Source organism: Lingula anatina, chromosome 1 (assembly GCF_051362555.1).
Source record: "Lingula anatina isolate TDL-2025a chromosome 1, LinAna3.0, whole genome shotgun sequence".
In the NCBI taxonomy this organism is placed as follows: Eukaryota; Metazoa; Brachiopoda; class Lingulata; order Lingulida; family Lingulidae; genus Lingula; species Lingula anatina.
This window is the reverse complement of record NC_141767.1, coordinates 39,524,372-39,539,738: the sequence shown is the minus strand read 5'-3', so window position 1 is coordinate 39,539,738 and position 15,367 is coordinate 39,524,372. Positions and strand designations below refer to the sequence as shown.

General features: G+C 39.0%; 1 protein-coding gene across 2 annotated transcripts in view; it reads right to left on the bottom strand.

Annotated features, from left to right (window-relative positions):
- The window catches only part of LOC106151352 (putative E3 ubiquitin-protein ligase HECTD4), a 29,604-nt gene that overhangs the window by 4,781 nt on the left and 9,456 nt on the right, over window positions 1-15,367 (bottom strand). For both annotated transcript variants that reach the window (XM_087000574.1, XM_087000573.1), the window contains exons 23-56: window positions 15,049-15,153; window positions 14,714-14,802; window positions 14,392-14,585; window positions 14,001-14,124; window positions 13,567-13,699; window positions 13,210-13,376; window positions 12,952-13,098; window positions 12,606-12,793; window positions 12,185-12,341; window positions 11,932-12,006; window positions 11,502-11,701; window positions 11,132-11,309; window positions 10,820-10,898; window positions 10,422-10,612; window positions 10,027-10,162; window positions 9,546-9,716; window positions 9,210-9,383; window positions 8,847-9,019; window positions 8,300-8,519; window positions 7,874-8,035; window positions 7,538-7,686; window positions 7,092-7,335; window positions 6,634-6,895; window positions 6,260-6,529; window positions 5,863-6,122; window positions 5,352-5,512; window positions 4,550-4,964; window positions 4,206-4,336; window positions 1,982-4,012; window positions 1,715-1,810; window positions 1,400-1,493; window positions 771-904; window positions 448-638; window positions 2-268 (exon numbers count right to left, since the gene is read on the bottom strand). In XM_087000574.1, the coding sequence (XP_086856700.1) occupies window positions 2-268; window positions 448-638; window positions 771-904; window positions 1,400-1,493; window positions 1,715-1,810; window positions 1,982-4,012; window positions 4,206-4,336; window positions 4,550-4,964; window positions 5,352-5,512; window positions 5,863-6,122; window positions 6,260-6,529; window positions 6,634-6,895; window positions 7,092-7,335; window positions 7,538-7,686; window positions 7,874-8,035; window positions 8,300-8,519; window positions 8,847-9,019; window positions 9,210-9,383; window positions 9,546-9,716; window positions 10,027-10,162; window positions 10,422-10,612; window positions 10,820-10,898; window positions 11,132-11,309; window positions 11,502-11,701; window positions 11,932-12,006; window positions 12,185-12,341; window positions 12,606-12,793; window positions 12,952-13,098; window positions 13,210-13,376; window positions 13,567-13,699; window positions 14,001-14,124; window positions 14,392-14,585; window positions 14,714-14,802; window positions 15,049-15,153 (7,768 nt within the window). The remainder of the gene's footprint in view (window position 1; window positions 269-447; window positions 639-770; window positions 905-1,399; window positions 1,494-1,714; window positions 1,811-1,981; window positions 4,013-4,205; window positions 4,337-4,549; window positions 4,965-5,351; window positions 5,513-5,862; window positions 6,123-6,259; window positions 6,530-6,633; window positions 6,896-7,091; window positions 7,336-7,537; window positions 7,687-7,873; window positions 8,036-8,299; window positions 8,520-8,846; window positions 9,020-9,209; window positions 9,384-9,545; window positions 9,717-10,026; window positions 10,163-10,421; window positions 10,613-10,819; window positions 10,899-11,131; window positions 11,310-11,501; window positions 11,702-11,931; window positions 12,007-12,184; window positions 12,342-12,605; window positions 12,794-12,951; window positions 13,099-13,209; window positions 13,377-13,566; window positions 13,700-14,000; window positions 14,125-14,391; window positions 14,586-14,713; window positions 14,803-15,048; window positions 15,154-15,367) is intronic.

Below are 15,367 nucleotides of genomic sequence, written 5' to 3'. Positions count from 1 at the left end.
CCCCCGACATTTTCAAGAGGGTCTAAAATAATCTCTGGAGCAGCTTGGTCTGGCTTCCTCTTGGCTGTTACATTGAGTACTCTGTTTAGGAAAGTCATCTTGGTATCATGAAATACTAGTCCTCTGGCTTTTGTCAGAAGTGCTGCTGTGCTGCAGCTGTAACTTTTGTGAGGTCGAAGGTCAACCAAGGGCAGGAAAAATGTTTCCAGGCTGTTGTTTAAGGATTGCAGCAAGGCAAATCTGAGTCTGATGCTTTCTAGAGGTATCCCTATGAAAACAAAAGATTTCATTTTTTTAAATTTTGCATTTATGTAAAATATTCTCAGTGAGGTTTTGGGGTCTTTGCATTGGCTCAAGTGAAGGTGCCCTGCTGTTATTATGTCTTATGATCATAACACAATAAGCCCTACTATGATATTTCTATGTTGTATTACCCACTGCACAAACCTTGCAAGCATGAATAGGATGCATTGCTGAGATCTTCCTCAGAGAGATAGATTTCATGTGGATGCAGCCTAGAAGGAGCCACAGCTAAGTGCCAACAAAGATTGTTCACATGTTGAACTAAAGCAAAGTCCATGTCCAGAGTCCACTCCTTGGACATCTGTTCAGCCTGGACAAGGTCGATACAAGAACACCTGAAAAAGAGGAATAAAAGGTCAATGTAACATGTTAACAGTTATATACATTAACTGGTAATACAAAATACTAATTCTTTGATAGAAGCCTACTGACAAGATTTATTACTTTTTTTGGTAAGGACTGATTACCTCTCAAAGTGAAGATCATAACCACAAGATAGGAGTGATTTGCACACTGATCTGGCATCTTGTCTAGATTTTTCCAGCACAAACTGTAGAAATCCATTTAATGTCAACAGCTTGTCTTCATCTTTGGGTGCCTCCTGGAGAGAAAATGTATAAACAAACCATTCCTTACTTTTAATAATCTACTGTTTCCAAACGAAGTCACAAAATAAACAATTTAATTTGCATTCATGTAATTTGAATGAATACTTTGTCTTAGTGATTATCAAATTCATTTTCAAGAATAAGTTGGAATACTCAAATGTGTTTAAGACATACAAAATGCATTTGAAATTGTCCCAAAGACATTAATATCCTGCAAAGGTAATTAACTTTCCCAATTTAGACCTTAAAAACAATAATACCCCTAAATTAAAAGTATGTGATGTTGATATTTTAAATGTCAGGAAGACATGTCAGTCTTAATAAATCATGATATGTTCAGGATTAATTTGTCTAATTAGAAATGATGCAAAACAAGAGAAAGGATGGGTTGTGGAAAGTAGAAAAAAATTGCTTAATTCTTAAGTAAAATTATGTTTGGTGTAAAAATCCTGTGCTGAACAAATGTCTGACATAAAACCCAGATTTACCTTGGTTTGTTTTGATGAGCTTTCTGGAGTACCTTCCTCCTTGCTGGGTTTCTCTGAAGCTTCTTTGGCTTTCTTTTTCTCTCTTGGACTTGTTCTAAGAAAATAATACATTTGTCACAAACAATCCAACCCAACATACATTGTTTTATGAATGGTACATATAAACACCGATTTCATTACTGATTCATACATACTAATAAAGACAACTTGAATGCAAGAGCTATATATCTAGCATTTTATCTGAACAAAAATTTATAGATATTTTGGAGAAAATATTAAAGTAAAAAATGCTCTATTGTTTCTTTAAAAACTTACTTCCCACTGCTAGTGGTTCCCATTGCCAGCTTTTCTTTGGAGGTCTTTGAGCTTCTTCTTCCTGTTTTACCTTTGCCTTTCTCTGGAGGGATGCTACTGTAATCGACAGTTAGAAATATCATCAGCAAATAACCTTTCTTAATTCAAGTACTGAAGCAAAGAAGTGGTAAAACTTAATAATTTCTAATTTTCTGGGAATCTTTAATTCCCTTGTCTTCAAAGTCATCATGCAAAGAAGGCACTGCTAAACAAATGTGCAATACTCACGGCTCTTCTTTGTCCACCATTTTGAACATCCCATAATGCCTCAATGCATATGTCACCTGCTCTGACAGTGACTTCTTTGGAGGCCTTACATTGGTAAAAAATGGATGCAGGAGGTTACCAGGGGTCTGCATCATAATCTGGTCCTTGGTCAAACAAATAAAACCTGACTCAGTCTTGGTTTCTTCTGGGCTCAGTTTTTGTACAGCTATATAACAGCTGTGGTAGATATCTGTCAGAGCCCCTATAGCACCATCTGTGAGGTCCTGTCCTGTTACCAACTTGCTTTGAAAGTACTCATCCAAAGCATCATTGCCCTGGGGATCAGCAAACAAACTTTGATTCACTGGAGATATAGACAGCAGATCCTCTGGCATGTCAACCATATCATCAGGGTCGAAATTCAAAACCTGAAGGAATACTTTGTTTTTATATATAGCCTTCCTGACACTCTCAAATTTGGCTTTGGATCGCAATTCTACAACAGCATATCCCTTTAAAGTTTTGGCTTTTAACACCTCTGCGGGTTCTGTTGTACTTGGAACTTCATCTTTCTCACTCTGTGTTTTGGTGCTAGTGCCCTCAACTCCTGCGGTACCAGCACCACCAGGTTGTGCTGCAGCTGACTTACTGCTACCTTGGTCTGCATTCTTTTTTCCACCCTCTGTTTCCTGGTTTATCAGAATCTCTTTAACTGGTAAAAATATCTCATTCTTGAACAGCCCACCATTCACATTGCAGATTTTGAGAATTGTTTGGAAAGCTAGGCCCGTGTCCAGACTGGAAGGTATACCAGCAATAACCATGAGTCGAGAGTGAGCTGATGGATTGACGAGAGTATTGAAGGCATCAGCCACAGCATCACTTGTGACCACCTCTCCCTGCTTTTCTCCACTTGTAAGGTGTCTAAGGATCTGTGACATGGTGAGAGCTCTGTGGAACCAAAGCATATCCTCTGGTTTATTCATACTACTGTTGCTAGTGCTGGTAGTAGTACCCACACTTGTGCTACTTGAGGCTGGGCTCACAGAGGTCTCGCTGGAGCTCGGAGTTTCACTAGCAGCAGGAGAAAGAGGTAAACCACTGTCACTCTCACTCGTCCTAGGGCTGCTTGCAAAACGGGCTCCTGCTCTTTCTCTGTCCCTGTCACGCTTAGCTTTCAGCTTCTTCCTCTTACTGCTAGACATTGGACTTGGAGGAGCAGCTGACTTGGCCTTACTTGGAGGTGAAGTCAGGCTTTTACTAGCCGCAGGATCAAGTGGCCCAACTGTGGGAGAACTGACCTCTGCTATGGCCAAGCAAGCTTCAAGAAGAGCCTGGAAATATGTGGTGAATCTGCCTTGGTCCCCAATCCCTAACCCCATGCCTGCACCACTGGCTGTGGTACCAGTAGGGAAGGAGGCACTCTCCTCCTCATACACTTTCTTGAGTTCAGTCTGGAGCTGTAACAAAGCCCCCAGGGATCCACTAAGGTTTGTCTTGACTGGAAACAATATGGGTTCTACCTCTTCTTCATGGCTCTGTCTCCACACCCTTAAGGCCTGGGCCAGGATGTGGAAAATGCTCTCCTTGATCACAGCTGGGATATCAGTCCTCAGCAAGTAACTCCCCAGAAGTTCTATCACATTTTGCAAAGGGCAAGGTGTGATGCTAACTTCCTCAAAATTCCACTTAGAGAGACTACCATCAGTCTCTTTACTGGAGTCTCTGACTTTCCCTCTAGTAGTGGGTCCTCCGCCTCCTGCAGTCTTCCTCTGTGACAATAAGGTCTCCATATAGGCCACGGACAGTGGGAACTGTGGTGGGAGTGCATGAATGGTGAGGATAACGCCAGGGGGAGGAGACACACCCACTCTCACATGGACCCTGTCTGCAGAGATAATGACTGGAGCATACTGGTCATTGGTGTTACTGGTGGAGGTGGTGTCCCTGGGGTAGGAGATCACCTCCTGCTTGATGGACTGTCCATTCTTCTTGATGCGGTGTCCAGTGTATGTGAAGATTCTGGCCCATGGTGACTTGTAGGGAGAACTCCTGAAAAAAATTTAAAAGATTGTTTTATCCACCACATAAATTATATCTGCAAAGCTTCTATTTTCATTTATTCTTTTTATCACATTCAAGGCCGTTTGATAGTTAAGTGCTTTTTCACATAAAAAGACAAATAACCATACTTATTTCCTACATGTGGTGCACTTTAATAAATGAATATAAAAATGACACTCACTCTTTCTTAGAGACTTTTGGATCTCTCTTGCATGATATGACCAAGAACGAGGCACCTGGAAAGTAGACATCTGTGCTTGTCTTCACCTCTGTCACCAAAAACTCTTCCACTGGAAACATCTCTGGAGAGATCTATAGCAAAACAATATGAGAAAAACATTCATTACACTGAACTTTTAAAGAGCATGCATGACAGACACAAAGTTATAACAATGTGGTTTTACGAAATATCTGATCATAGAAAAAATAATATTTAAATTTGCATCTTTCATGAAGTTTCAAGTTATTGTTAGGCCAGACAAAATTGGTAAGTAGGTTAACTGACATGTTTGTGTCTGGCCTTACCTGTAAACAAACACACAACTGATTAGTCAACTCAATCAGGTAATCTTCTCCTTGGCTTGCTGCTCTGGATATGGCAATCTTCAGTTCTTCCTTCAGCTTGGTTGGATTATGGTAGAATACATCAGATAGAGCACATGTGTTAGCTGACAGGCACTGCCTAGGGGAGGTGGAGGTCAGCAGGGAGGTGGCCACAATACAGCCATGTGCCTGAGGGGGTGAGAGCAGTTCATTAGAGAGCAGCTGTAGGTTCTCCACGTCCAGTTCCTGTAGCACAGCTGCACTGGCTGCCATGCCTGATAGACTGGTAGTGCAGGACAGCGCCTCCATGGCTGTGCTGTTACATTGGTTTATCAGTTCCAGTAGTGCAGCACGGCAGTAGGCTCTGGTGAGCTGAGCTTCCACTCTCAAGAGTTCTCTGTAATATCAAGTTGAATACCTTGCTTTAACGAAAACCAGCATTCATCTAAACATTTGGTAATTGTCCTCACACAAGTTATCTACTCCTTTCAGGGAGTAATAATTACTTGATTGTCACTGATTACCAGAGTAACACATATTTTCCAAAATATGTGTTACTCTGGTAACACATAATTTCCAAAATATGTGTTACTCTGGTAACACATAATTTCCAAAAGCTTGACCATGTTTCAATATTTCAGTCATTTTTTTTTTAATTTAGAGTAAACAACACTGTAATTAAGCTGTACTTATGTATGAACATGTAGTCTGTTGTATCTGAGCATACTATATACTGTACCTTGAATGTTATATACTTGTGAATGATTTATACTGTATTCTGTACCTGTGTATGAGTATATTAGATGTATCCAGAGGTTGTTGTCCCACAATACTGGTCTTCCTAAACCCCTGTGGAGGTCTCTCCAGTATGGACAGAGGGTACCAGAACCTGACCAGGACACCTTCACTCCTCAAATATGTCTCTACTTGCACCAACTCATTGGGCTGAACCAGAAAGAAATTGTGCTCATCTTCAGTAAACCAGTTCAATTAACGCTATCTATATTATAACTACTGACTTAGCTATAAGCATTCACTCATTATTCTGATGTTGAAAACAATCTGTTTTCTTCTTTTCTAATATTCTGTATCTTTACAGATTTAAAGAATAATGTATTTGAATCAAATACACAAGAGGCTTGTATAAATTTTTTCATATGTTTGTCTTTTAAGACGATGTGCTATAAACGTTTCCCTCTCATGCAGCTCTCTGATTTACAATAAACCAGTTATGCCAGAAAAACTCTGAACATAAATCAACCCTTTAGTTAGTAAAGAATTGTATGTGTCATTACCTGATCCACATCCAAAACCACTCCAGTTAGCCCCAGTGTCTTCAGCATCCCCCGTATGGCCCACTTGGGTAATATCTGTCCTGATAAACCATCTTCAGGTTTCTTTATCACCACAGTTGTGCCTCTATGAACTCTTTCTATGGAGAACTTGGCAAGCTCTTCCTTTATGTCATCTATGGTAGGCAAGTGAAGATCTCGTGGCATACCTCCATTCTCTTCATAGAGGAACTCCACTGTCTGTCTTGCTATGTCAGTCATTCCTATGAACATGAGGCAAAAGGTGATAAGGTCCATGCATTACATTAAAAGTAAAATACACAATTTCTACCAGATAAAATTGTTAAAATTTCACATGAACCAACAGATCAAGAAACTGTGGCTATAATGCTAGACTTACCAAGCTGTAACGCCCCTTTTATTTGTTCTAAGCCATCTTTCCTCTCCGCCTCATTCCTAAACCTTCTCCTGATGGTAGGGAACACTTTCTGCTCCCAGGCTTTGACCAGCAAGGCATAGTGGTCCTCTGTAGACTGGTCATCCTGGCTGTCCTCTATGTCAGACTCATCATCATGGTTAGCCTGCTGGGTCCTAGAGTCAGGCCCGGTAAAGGTGAAGTTATCATAGCTTGGCAACAGCTTGAAGTTCAAAGAGCTCTCTGTATTGTATTCTAGAAAAAAAACTCAGTTGTGAGAAATTGTTTTGTGATCAAAAATGTAAATACCAGTTGGTACTATAATTTTTTACAGATTCATCAGAAAACTTAATCCTTACCTCTCGATGCCTTGGGTGCTGCCCCAAGCCTACAAGGAGGACCTGGAGGAGAGCCCACCTCGGCACTGGAGTCAGGAGTGGCAGTGCCTGTAGTGGTTTGGGTTTCACTATCACTATCTGATGTTATATGGAAAGGAAGGACTTCAAACATCTCTTGTATCTCATGGCTAATGTCAGAACATTCATCTGCAGCATCTCTGTGTTCTCGACCCTCAGCATAAGCAAATGGTTTTGCTCCAAAGTTGGCTTTAATCTTGGTGTTCTGAATAAGTAGAACATGACAGTTATTCCCCAAAATGTCCATGTACATTTCAAGACTGGACAAATTATTTTGGTTTCTTCATGTAAATAAAATTGGATCATAATGTACGAAACTGTAAGTGTTGAAAAGTTACCTTTTTCATCTGCATATTTCAATGATTTTCTCATCTACAGTGCAAAGACCTAAATGTTCTTACCCGTTTTTGTATGTGTACAACAGGCCACATTCCACTCGAGACATCATCCATTGTGGCAGGCAGACGTCTTCCATTAAAAGTAAAGAACACTTGACCTTTGACCTGTTGCCCTGGTAATGGTGCAGACTCTTCTGTCCTCTCCCAGCCACAGCCTGCCACATCTGTCGCATTCAATGTTACATCCAGGCGTACACTTTTCCACTGTAGCAAGCTAGAGCCATTGTAATGCACTGCTCTTCCATTGCTGCAATTTAAGACATCAAGAGGTAAGGATTCTGATCAAGTTTTCTGGTGAATCTTTGAAAAATTATTGTACGTACTGCTGTAATGTAAAACATGTTTATCTTAACGAGACATAAAAGGACAAAATTAAAACAAACTCATCAAACAAAAGCAAATTAGAAGCATTTTTTCCAAATACACTGATTCAAATAAAAATATCTTACTTGTGAAAGAGGCAGGTGCCAACAGGATTTGTCCAAGCCCCATCTTTCTTCTCAGCAGCTGGAGCAAACCCAAAAGAAATAGTTGGCCCACTCTCTTCTTGTGGATCACCTACGCAGCATATCTCTATTTCCCAATAGAAGGAAGGTGCCTAGAAATACAGCAAGTGGGTTATACAGGGGGTAACAGGGGCACAACAATGTCATTAATTTTTAATTAGTTAAATCCAATAGAAAACAGACCTATGTGCAACACTGCCAAGAGATGTCCTTGAATAACAAATGTCAGAGTGTGAATATCAAATATTGCTGGGAATCCATTAAGTGTCTAGGACTTACCAGATATGGCACTGGTTGGTTGGCATAAATAAAGACTCCTCTAGGCAGCCCACTGCCAGCACTTGGGTCTCCCAGGAAGTTAACAGTGGTCTGGCCTTGAGTGAACATGCATGACCTCACTGTTGGGAATGACCTGGATGTGTCCCATGTTATCTCCTTGTTCTGAAATAACAGAGAGCCTGCTTTTATTACTTCTCCACAATATGTAAATTTGCAACTTACAAATGGAACAGACACAATAAAAGAGGACTTAGTTCCTGTCTCACAGTTAAAAATATAAAGTTCCTGCATGTTAAATGTGTTGCAGTGAAACAAACACTGCATAAGAGCTGCTAAAATTAGATGACCAAATGGAAACAATTAAATATGAAAAACAAGCTACTTCTTTCTAGATGCATGTCCCATAAATATATTGACCATTCTTACATTTTTAACTTCAGCCTTGTTAGGAGGCAGTGGTGGCTTTGCACAGTCCCTATAGAGCATTCTGAGTCTGTCACACTGACTCTCAATGACCTGTCTTCTGTCACCACTGCCACAGTCCTTAGACAGGGACTTCAGGATATCTATGGCAGCACTGGAGTGCTGGATGAAAGAGCTAGTGAATGTGATGTCCCTCAGATAGTTGGCTAACACCATACAAGCTCTGTAATGACAAACAATAATAATCTGACTTTAATATTCATAATAAGAAAAAGATATAAAACACAGAAGTGTATCTAAATGCTAACAACATGGGAGGAGTTTTGCAAACCTGCTAACCTGTGAACCCACAAAAGATTCGGCCAAGTCAAAATGGCACTAGAAACTTTCAATCACCAGTTAGCCAGTATCTTAATTACCAACTCCTACTTAGTCCTGAATTCTTATAACCCTTCACAAATGGTAAACTAAGTTTCTGTTCTCTCTTAACCTGTTCTTTTTTTGCTACAACACTACAAGACTGGTTAGCCAGGTTCTTTCCATCTCTTACCGTGTTCTTATTTCTGCCACAACCCTACAAGACTGGTTAGCCAGACTGTTGCCATCTCCATGCATTGGCAGTGCCTGAGAGAGGGGGGAGCTGGAGGTGTTTTGGGGCAGCAGCAAGCACTGCACAGCAGCCACTATGGCATCAGTCATAGACAGCTGGTGTAGTGGGAGTGGCTGGAAAATTAGAAAATTAGAAAACTAGAAAATTATCTAGGGTCTAGAAAGAAATGAAGGTTATTTCAGTCTTAAATTGCTACTTATACACTTACTTTTAAAAGTCCAATCTTTATGAAATACATTTGGATAGATTGTTAAATTCAAAATGGCTTGTTTAAAAAAAGTATTTCAAACAGTGACCCCAAACCTCATTTCTAGGTGGCTTTAATCTTCGAACAGGTACAGAAACTGTGTCCCCATATCTGGCTGGGTTGTCGGAGTCCTCCGTTGGAAGAAGTGACATAGTTACAGCTGCAAGGCCAGTCTCCTCTGACACACTCAATACTGTCCCTGTACAGTGCTCTATACCTGCTCCAGTAATCTGAAATACATATGCTGCTTCTAAAATATCTATTGGTGGTGCCACAGAGATACTGTAAAAATTAAAATGAAAAAATTCTTAACACAAATGTTCATGTTTATGGGAAAAGGCTATCCCATTATACTTTAACTTATTAATGGTGAGATCATACATCATATGTACCTCTACTTCACATCCTGGCTTAATGGTCTCTGTGAACCCTCCCAGTGCTGCCAGAGCCGCATTGGCCTGTTTGGCCATGTCCATGATCTCATGCTGGTTAAACCTGGGAGAGCCTATGTTCTCCACAGAGTTGATCAGGCTGGGCAGGTATTCCAAGGCATTGGTCAGCACCTTGAGAGTTGGAAAATTGGTAATGATTACCAATGAAACTTTAGCAATTAAAATAACTTTCATTTATATCATTTGGTAAATATTATTAAGCTATGAACATCAATGTAGATAAAAAGGACACCTTTAGCTCCTGTATAAGAGAAAAACATATAAATAATAGTAATTTGTAAAGAGTACCATTTAACCATTTTTCCATGACAATATCTATCCATTCTGACAAATCTTGCCCAGACTCGAGCTGCATGTATCTCAGAGGATGTACAAAATCAAGAGACAGTACAGAATTAGTATCAAATTTAGAACATCTTGCCTTTCTGACAGCTGTTGCCCAAACTTGAGCAGTGTGAGTCTCTGGGGCTGTGAGAAGACAGTGTAACAGAGCTATCACTTCTGCAGCCATACTGTTGGCAACTTGTCCACTGATGAATGGCCTCACTGGATCAGTTCTGCAAACAAGTCAAAATATTCAATGACAGCCAATGATCTTTTTGCAAATCTGACCAATAGAGTTGTTGAGAGAAACAAAACTTTCTTATTCATAAAAGTTCTTTCAAAAAGTATTGATATTTCCCTAATTTTTTGAGAATGACAGGATTTAAACATACATTTGTGACATTTACCAAATGCATTTTGACAGTGATGCTAAATAGAGTGTGTTAAGTTCTGTTCTTATATCAAATATGAGTTCAGCCAATCTTAACAAACCTGGCTAATTCTGAATTCTTTTCTTTACAAGTGACTTCAAAAGCCTGTTTTTTCTTGTCCACAGCAGCGGTCTCTGGGGCTTGGCTGTCCACAGGAGGTCCTGTGCTGACTATCAGACCCATCTGAGCCCATTTGGCAGCCTTCCTCAGGGCTGAACTGGCCTCCTCGGTTGTGATCTCAGCTTTACCAGTCTGGAGAAATATCAAAATCATTAAACTTGTACATAATCTTGTATGATATCTAGCTCTTTTACAAGCCACATTTAAATGCACTTGTATATCAGAGAAATCTTGTATGCTATCTAGTTCCTTTTACATGCCACATTTAAAAGGACTCTGGTTATAGGGTTTATATCTCTCTCATATATATATATATTTGCACTTGGCTATCTCACCTACCCTTGACATTTCTCTGTCCATCTTGACAACTCTTTCCATATTGGCACCACCTCCAAGTCGGAAAGGTCTACTATCAGAGCTACAACAAAAAGAAATAAATTATATTTATTACGAAAGAAAAAAAGAAAGAAAGAAGTAAGGAAAAGTATGACAATATTACTTCCAATGTCTTATTAGGCAATGCACTATTTTCACATCTGACAAGAATAAGTAATGGTGCACTCTTTTTTTGTTACAAATCAAACAAACTGAATCAAGAGAATTGATGATGAGTTTTATTCGATGTATACATATATTACTGTTTTCCAATACCTAAGTAGTGGCTGAATGACCTCATGAGAAGACTGATCATCTCTTTTGTGCACAAATACGGACAGTCTTCCATCCTGCATGTCAGCATCATCTCTCTTGTCCCTGTCATGGCCAGATGCACCTCTTGCTCCAGAGCCATCCAGAGAGGGCTGGTGGCTGAATGTGGTCACATTACCTCCTAGACACAAAAAAGGTTTACAATCAACCACGAGTGAACCAACCAAAACCAAAATCAAATGTAACTACATTTAGGCATTTACTTGTTGAAAGGAAAATGCCATGCCATATTTTATTTCATATTTAAACAGGACAGGAGTTTGCTGTCACTTGTAACAAATTGCTGTCACTTGTAAGAAATTCATCATTTTACCTGGTACAATAAAATCTCCAAGTTTGGCTAATAATAAACTGGTTATTTTGATAGATGAAGCATCATCATCATCAACTAAAGCTGCAGGCAGGTTTCTTCCCCAAGTGGAGAGTTCTACATTTTCACAGTCATCTGCACTCATCAAGGGGAGGGCCACTCTGCACAGCTGCAGGATGATTAGAACCAGTTTGGGAGATGGTCTGAAAAAAGTATTTCATCTAATTATACAACAAAACTTTGCCAAAGTACTATTCTAGTAATAAAAGAAAAAGTAGCAAAACCACAAATAAGAAATATATTTGACTGGCACTTACACACAATTTCTCAGATTTCTTGCAAAAAGATCCTTATTCTGTAAAGAGTAAATTACTCAACAGTGAGATCAAGACCACAGTATTACATGTAGCTAGATATTTCATATGTTCTTTACCTTTGATCCAGTAATAAAGACAGCAGTTTGGACACACAAGCTGGCTGACTGAGGATGGCCTTGCCCATTCTGCTTCTGTAATATTTGATAACAACAATGCAATACAACACAATAATTTGAGTGATGAATTTCGTACATCCTATTCCTATCTAAAACATCTTTAAGCATGCTTCTGTATTGATTCAAAATGAAACGAGGAACATGATAGATGTAAATTAAGTATCAAATTCTCTATAAATCCCTCGAAAGTTACCTGGACAGATTGTTTAAGAGACTAAGAACCTCTTGCAGAGCCTCATTCCCTGCTGCTTCATTTCCACTGCCCTCTGTGGCTCTAGCCAGGTGGTTAGTGAGCAGCACAGATACCTGCCTTGCCAGCCCTGAATGCTCTAGTTCATCAGGATACATGCCTGAAATGATACATCCTCAAAATAAACAAGCAATATTTATTTCAGTTCATTGCCTTGCAGACAGATGTATATAGATAGGAATACCCCTACCCCAGCTTACTCACACACATCCATTTCAAAATAATACTTCTCTTCCACCAGAAGCAGGGTTGAGACTTTTTGGCTCCCAATAAGTTGGATACTCGGAAAAATACCATTAATGCCGTAAACACCAACACCACCAAAAAAAGTCAGAAGTCTACGAATAGTCTCCTTCCTTCTTACCTTCTTCCTGCTCCCACATGACACATCTATTAGCCAGCACTTGGAACCCTGCCCAGGCCATGGCAGACACCTTCTGTCTGGTGGACTGACTGTCTGTGCTGGAGGTGTCACCACGGCAGTTACTTAGACTACACAACTTATCTAAAAGATGAACCAAACCACAGCGCACCAAACACTTCTCCTCAGCCCTAGACGGATAAACAAAAGTAATATGATGAATGCTGTTATTTTTAAATGTTACAGTAGGTTCCCAAAATACAACTTTATTTATTTCTTCTTTCATTATCAAAAGCAGATCTGTTTTACTTTGAAAGGAGCTGAAATGTGACTAGATATTAAGCCTCACCTTGTATATGGAATGATACAGAGTAGTCCAATGCTGTTACAGCATGCAATGGGATATCTGGCTGCCAGCTGAACCACAGCTGTCATAGTCTCTGCAAAGGCATCACGTACTTGATTCACCATGCCTCCACATGTCAGTTCAGATATCCTGATAGAGAGAAACCACCTTTTAATTTCAAATAAAATGTGACATTTGAATTAATAAACATAGTTGAAAATTGCAAGAACAATGTTTGAGATTTGGTTATCAAACTCTAACCTGGGTCCATGTTGCAAGACAGAAGTCACAGCAGCCACCAAATGTGTAGCACCCCCTACTCTGGAAGCTGCAGTCAGCAACTCCCTCATGTGAACTAAAGCTTGCCTGCGTGTCTGACCTCTCTTCCACCTCACCTTGGCTGCTGCTAAGAAGCTTTCACAAGAAACCTATTCAAAAGCACATTAGATATTTGTTAAGCTCAAGATGTGAAGGTACAATGGTGCAACATTAAAAATTTAAACTCTAAAAGAACAAATACAAATTTCCTAGACATGTTTTCAAAAACTGATTAATATTCATGCTATTCGAGAATTTGAATTATCTTTAGTACAAAGCAACACAAGCAAATTAACTTACAGCCTGTTCAGGATTGCTACCCATGAAGGAAAAGAGAAGGTCAATTAACACAACATAAGGTGGTTTATCCTTGCTGTCATCCTCTACTAAGTCCTGTAGAATGCTGGCAGTTTTCTTGTGAGCATGCCTCTTCCTGAACAAGAGAATGAACAAAATTTTACTCGAAATTTTGTATGTTAACTTAAATTTTGGCAAACTGTCCTAAACTATCAAAAAGGAAATAAAGAGGCTTCTGCAGAGAGGACAACCAAAAGTAATTTCTGATGGCACAATTCTTTTGGTTGGATGTAGAATTTTTGATGAAAATCGATGTTAATTCCAGGATAAATGGGAGGAAGATCCTTAAGCTGTGCCACACTGTCTTGATAATGAAAGAAAAGTTTGCAGAGTTCAATAACAAAGCTTACATATCTATCATTTTTAATAAAGCTTACCTTTGCAACTTAACAATCTCAATAACACTGTCATCCAATACTTCTGAAGGAGCAGAGTGGGACCTGCCATAGGGAGGGCTGGTCTTGACAATGTCTGTGTCTGATCTTATCATGGCATTTACCACTGTTAAGAGTGTGAAATGTGTAATTAACCAATTTACGATCTAATATTCAATCAATTTTTACTCAATTTTTTCTTTCACCCAATAATAAGTGTTCAAGTATGTGTGTACTTATAAATCCAATCCTTACAATAACGACCGCATTATTTATTTATTAAATATAGTTTTCAGATCACCAAATGATATCTTTCACCATGACATCTTTCTTTTATTGCTGTTAGACATCTCTAAAAAGATTACAGTTGTTATAAGCAATGTTCTCAACTCACTCTGAGGAGAGTTGGTCTCAGGTACAAGAGAAAGATTCCTCAGTAATGCTGGCTTTTTGGGGTCAGGAGGGATATTCACTTGTAGTAGAAGGCTTAACCTCTCTAACAACCCTGCCACAAGTGCTTTGGTCTTGGGCATCTTTTCCTGAGCCTCTTCACTTTTGTCACTGGCAACACTAGCTTCTAGTTTTTCCCTATACCAAAAGAAGAGAGAATTTCAATTGAAATGTGCACTAACAATGAAAAACCTTCCACAGTGGAATTATTCTTGAACTTAACAACAGCAATAATAACTTATCTGAAAAATATAATGTGTGCATACCTAAGGGCATTAACAGCTGCTTCAGCATTTGTCCCATCAAACTGTATGTCCTTAATGTAACATAGCATGGCTAATTCTTTTGTTTTGCTCTGAAACAAAAAGGATAGTGGCAATGAATATGATAATCAACATCTGTGTGATTAAGAGATACAGCTCATCAAGTTGCAATTTACATTCACGTCACTGATAAATGCTATATTATGTAATTTAATCCATGGAAACTTTCCCCAAATCTTTCTTTTAAAACTGTTTATACTTTTTTAAATAGAAAATATAAATATCATCAGACTTTCAGGTTTCTAATTGTAATCAGTGCATGACCCACATCATATTACCTCCACAAGATAATAATCTGCAAAGAAAGCAGCTTCAGGTTTTTGCAGACCTTGCCTGATTTCTTCTACTTCCATTTCCCACTTCTGTTCCAATTCTGACACACTCTGAAATGATTATATTAAAATTTGCAGTGTAACACTTCATTCTCAAGCTTGTTTTCATTTTAAATGAATTCATCTCTTTATGATGTTCTTTTACTTCAATAATAATAATAATAATAATAATTTATTTTTCTATGGCGCATTCCATTAAAAATCTCAATGCGCCTTACAACATTCACTTAAAAGAACTAAATAACACAATACTAATATAAGAACA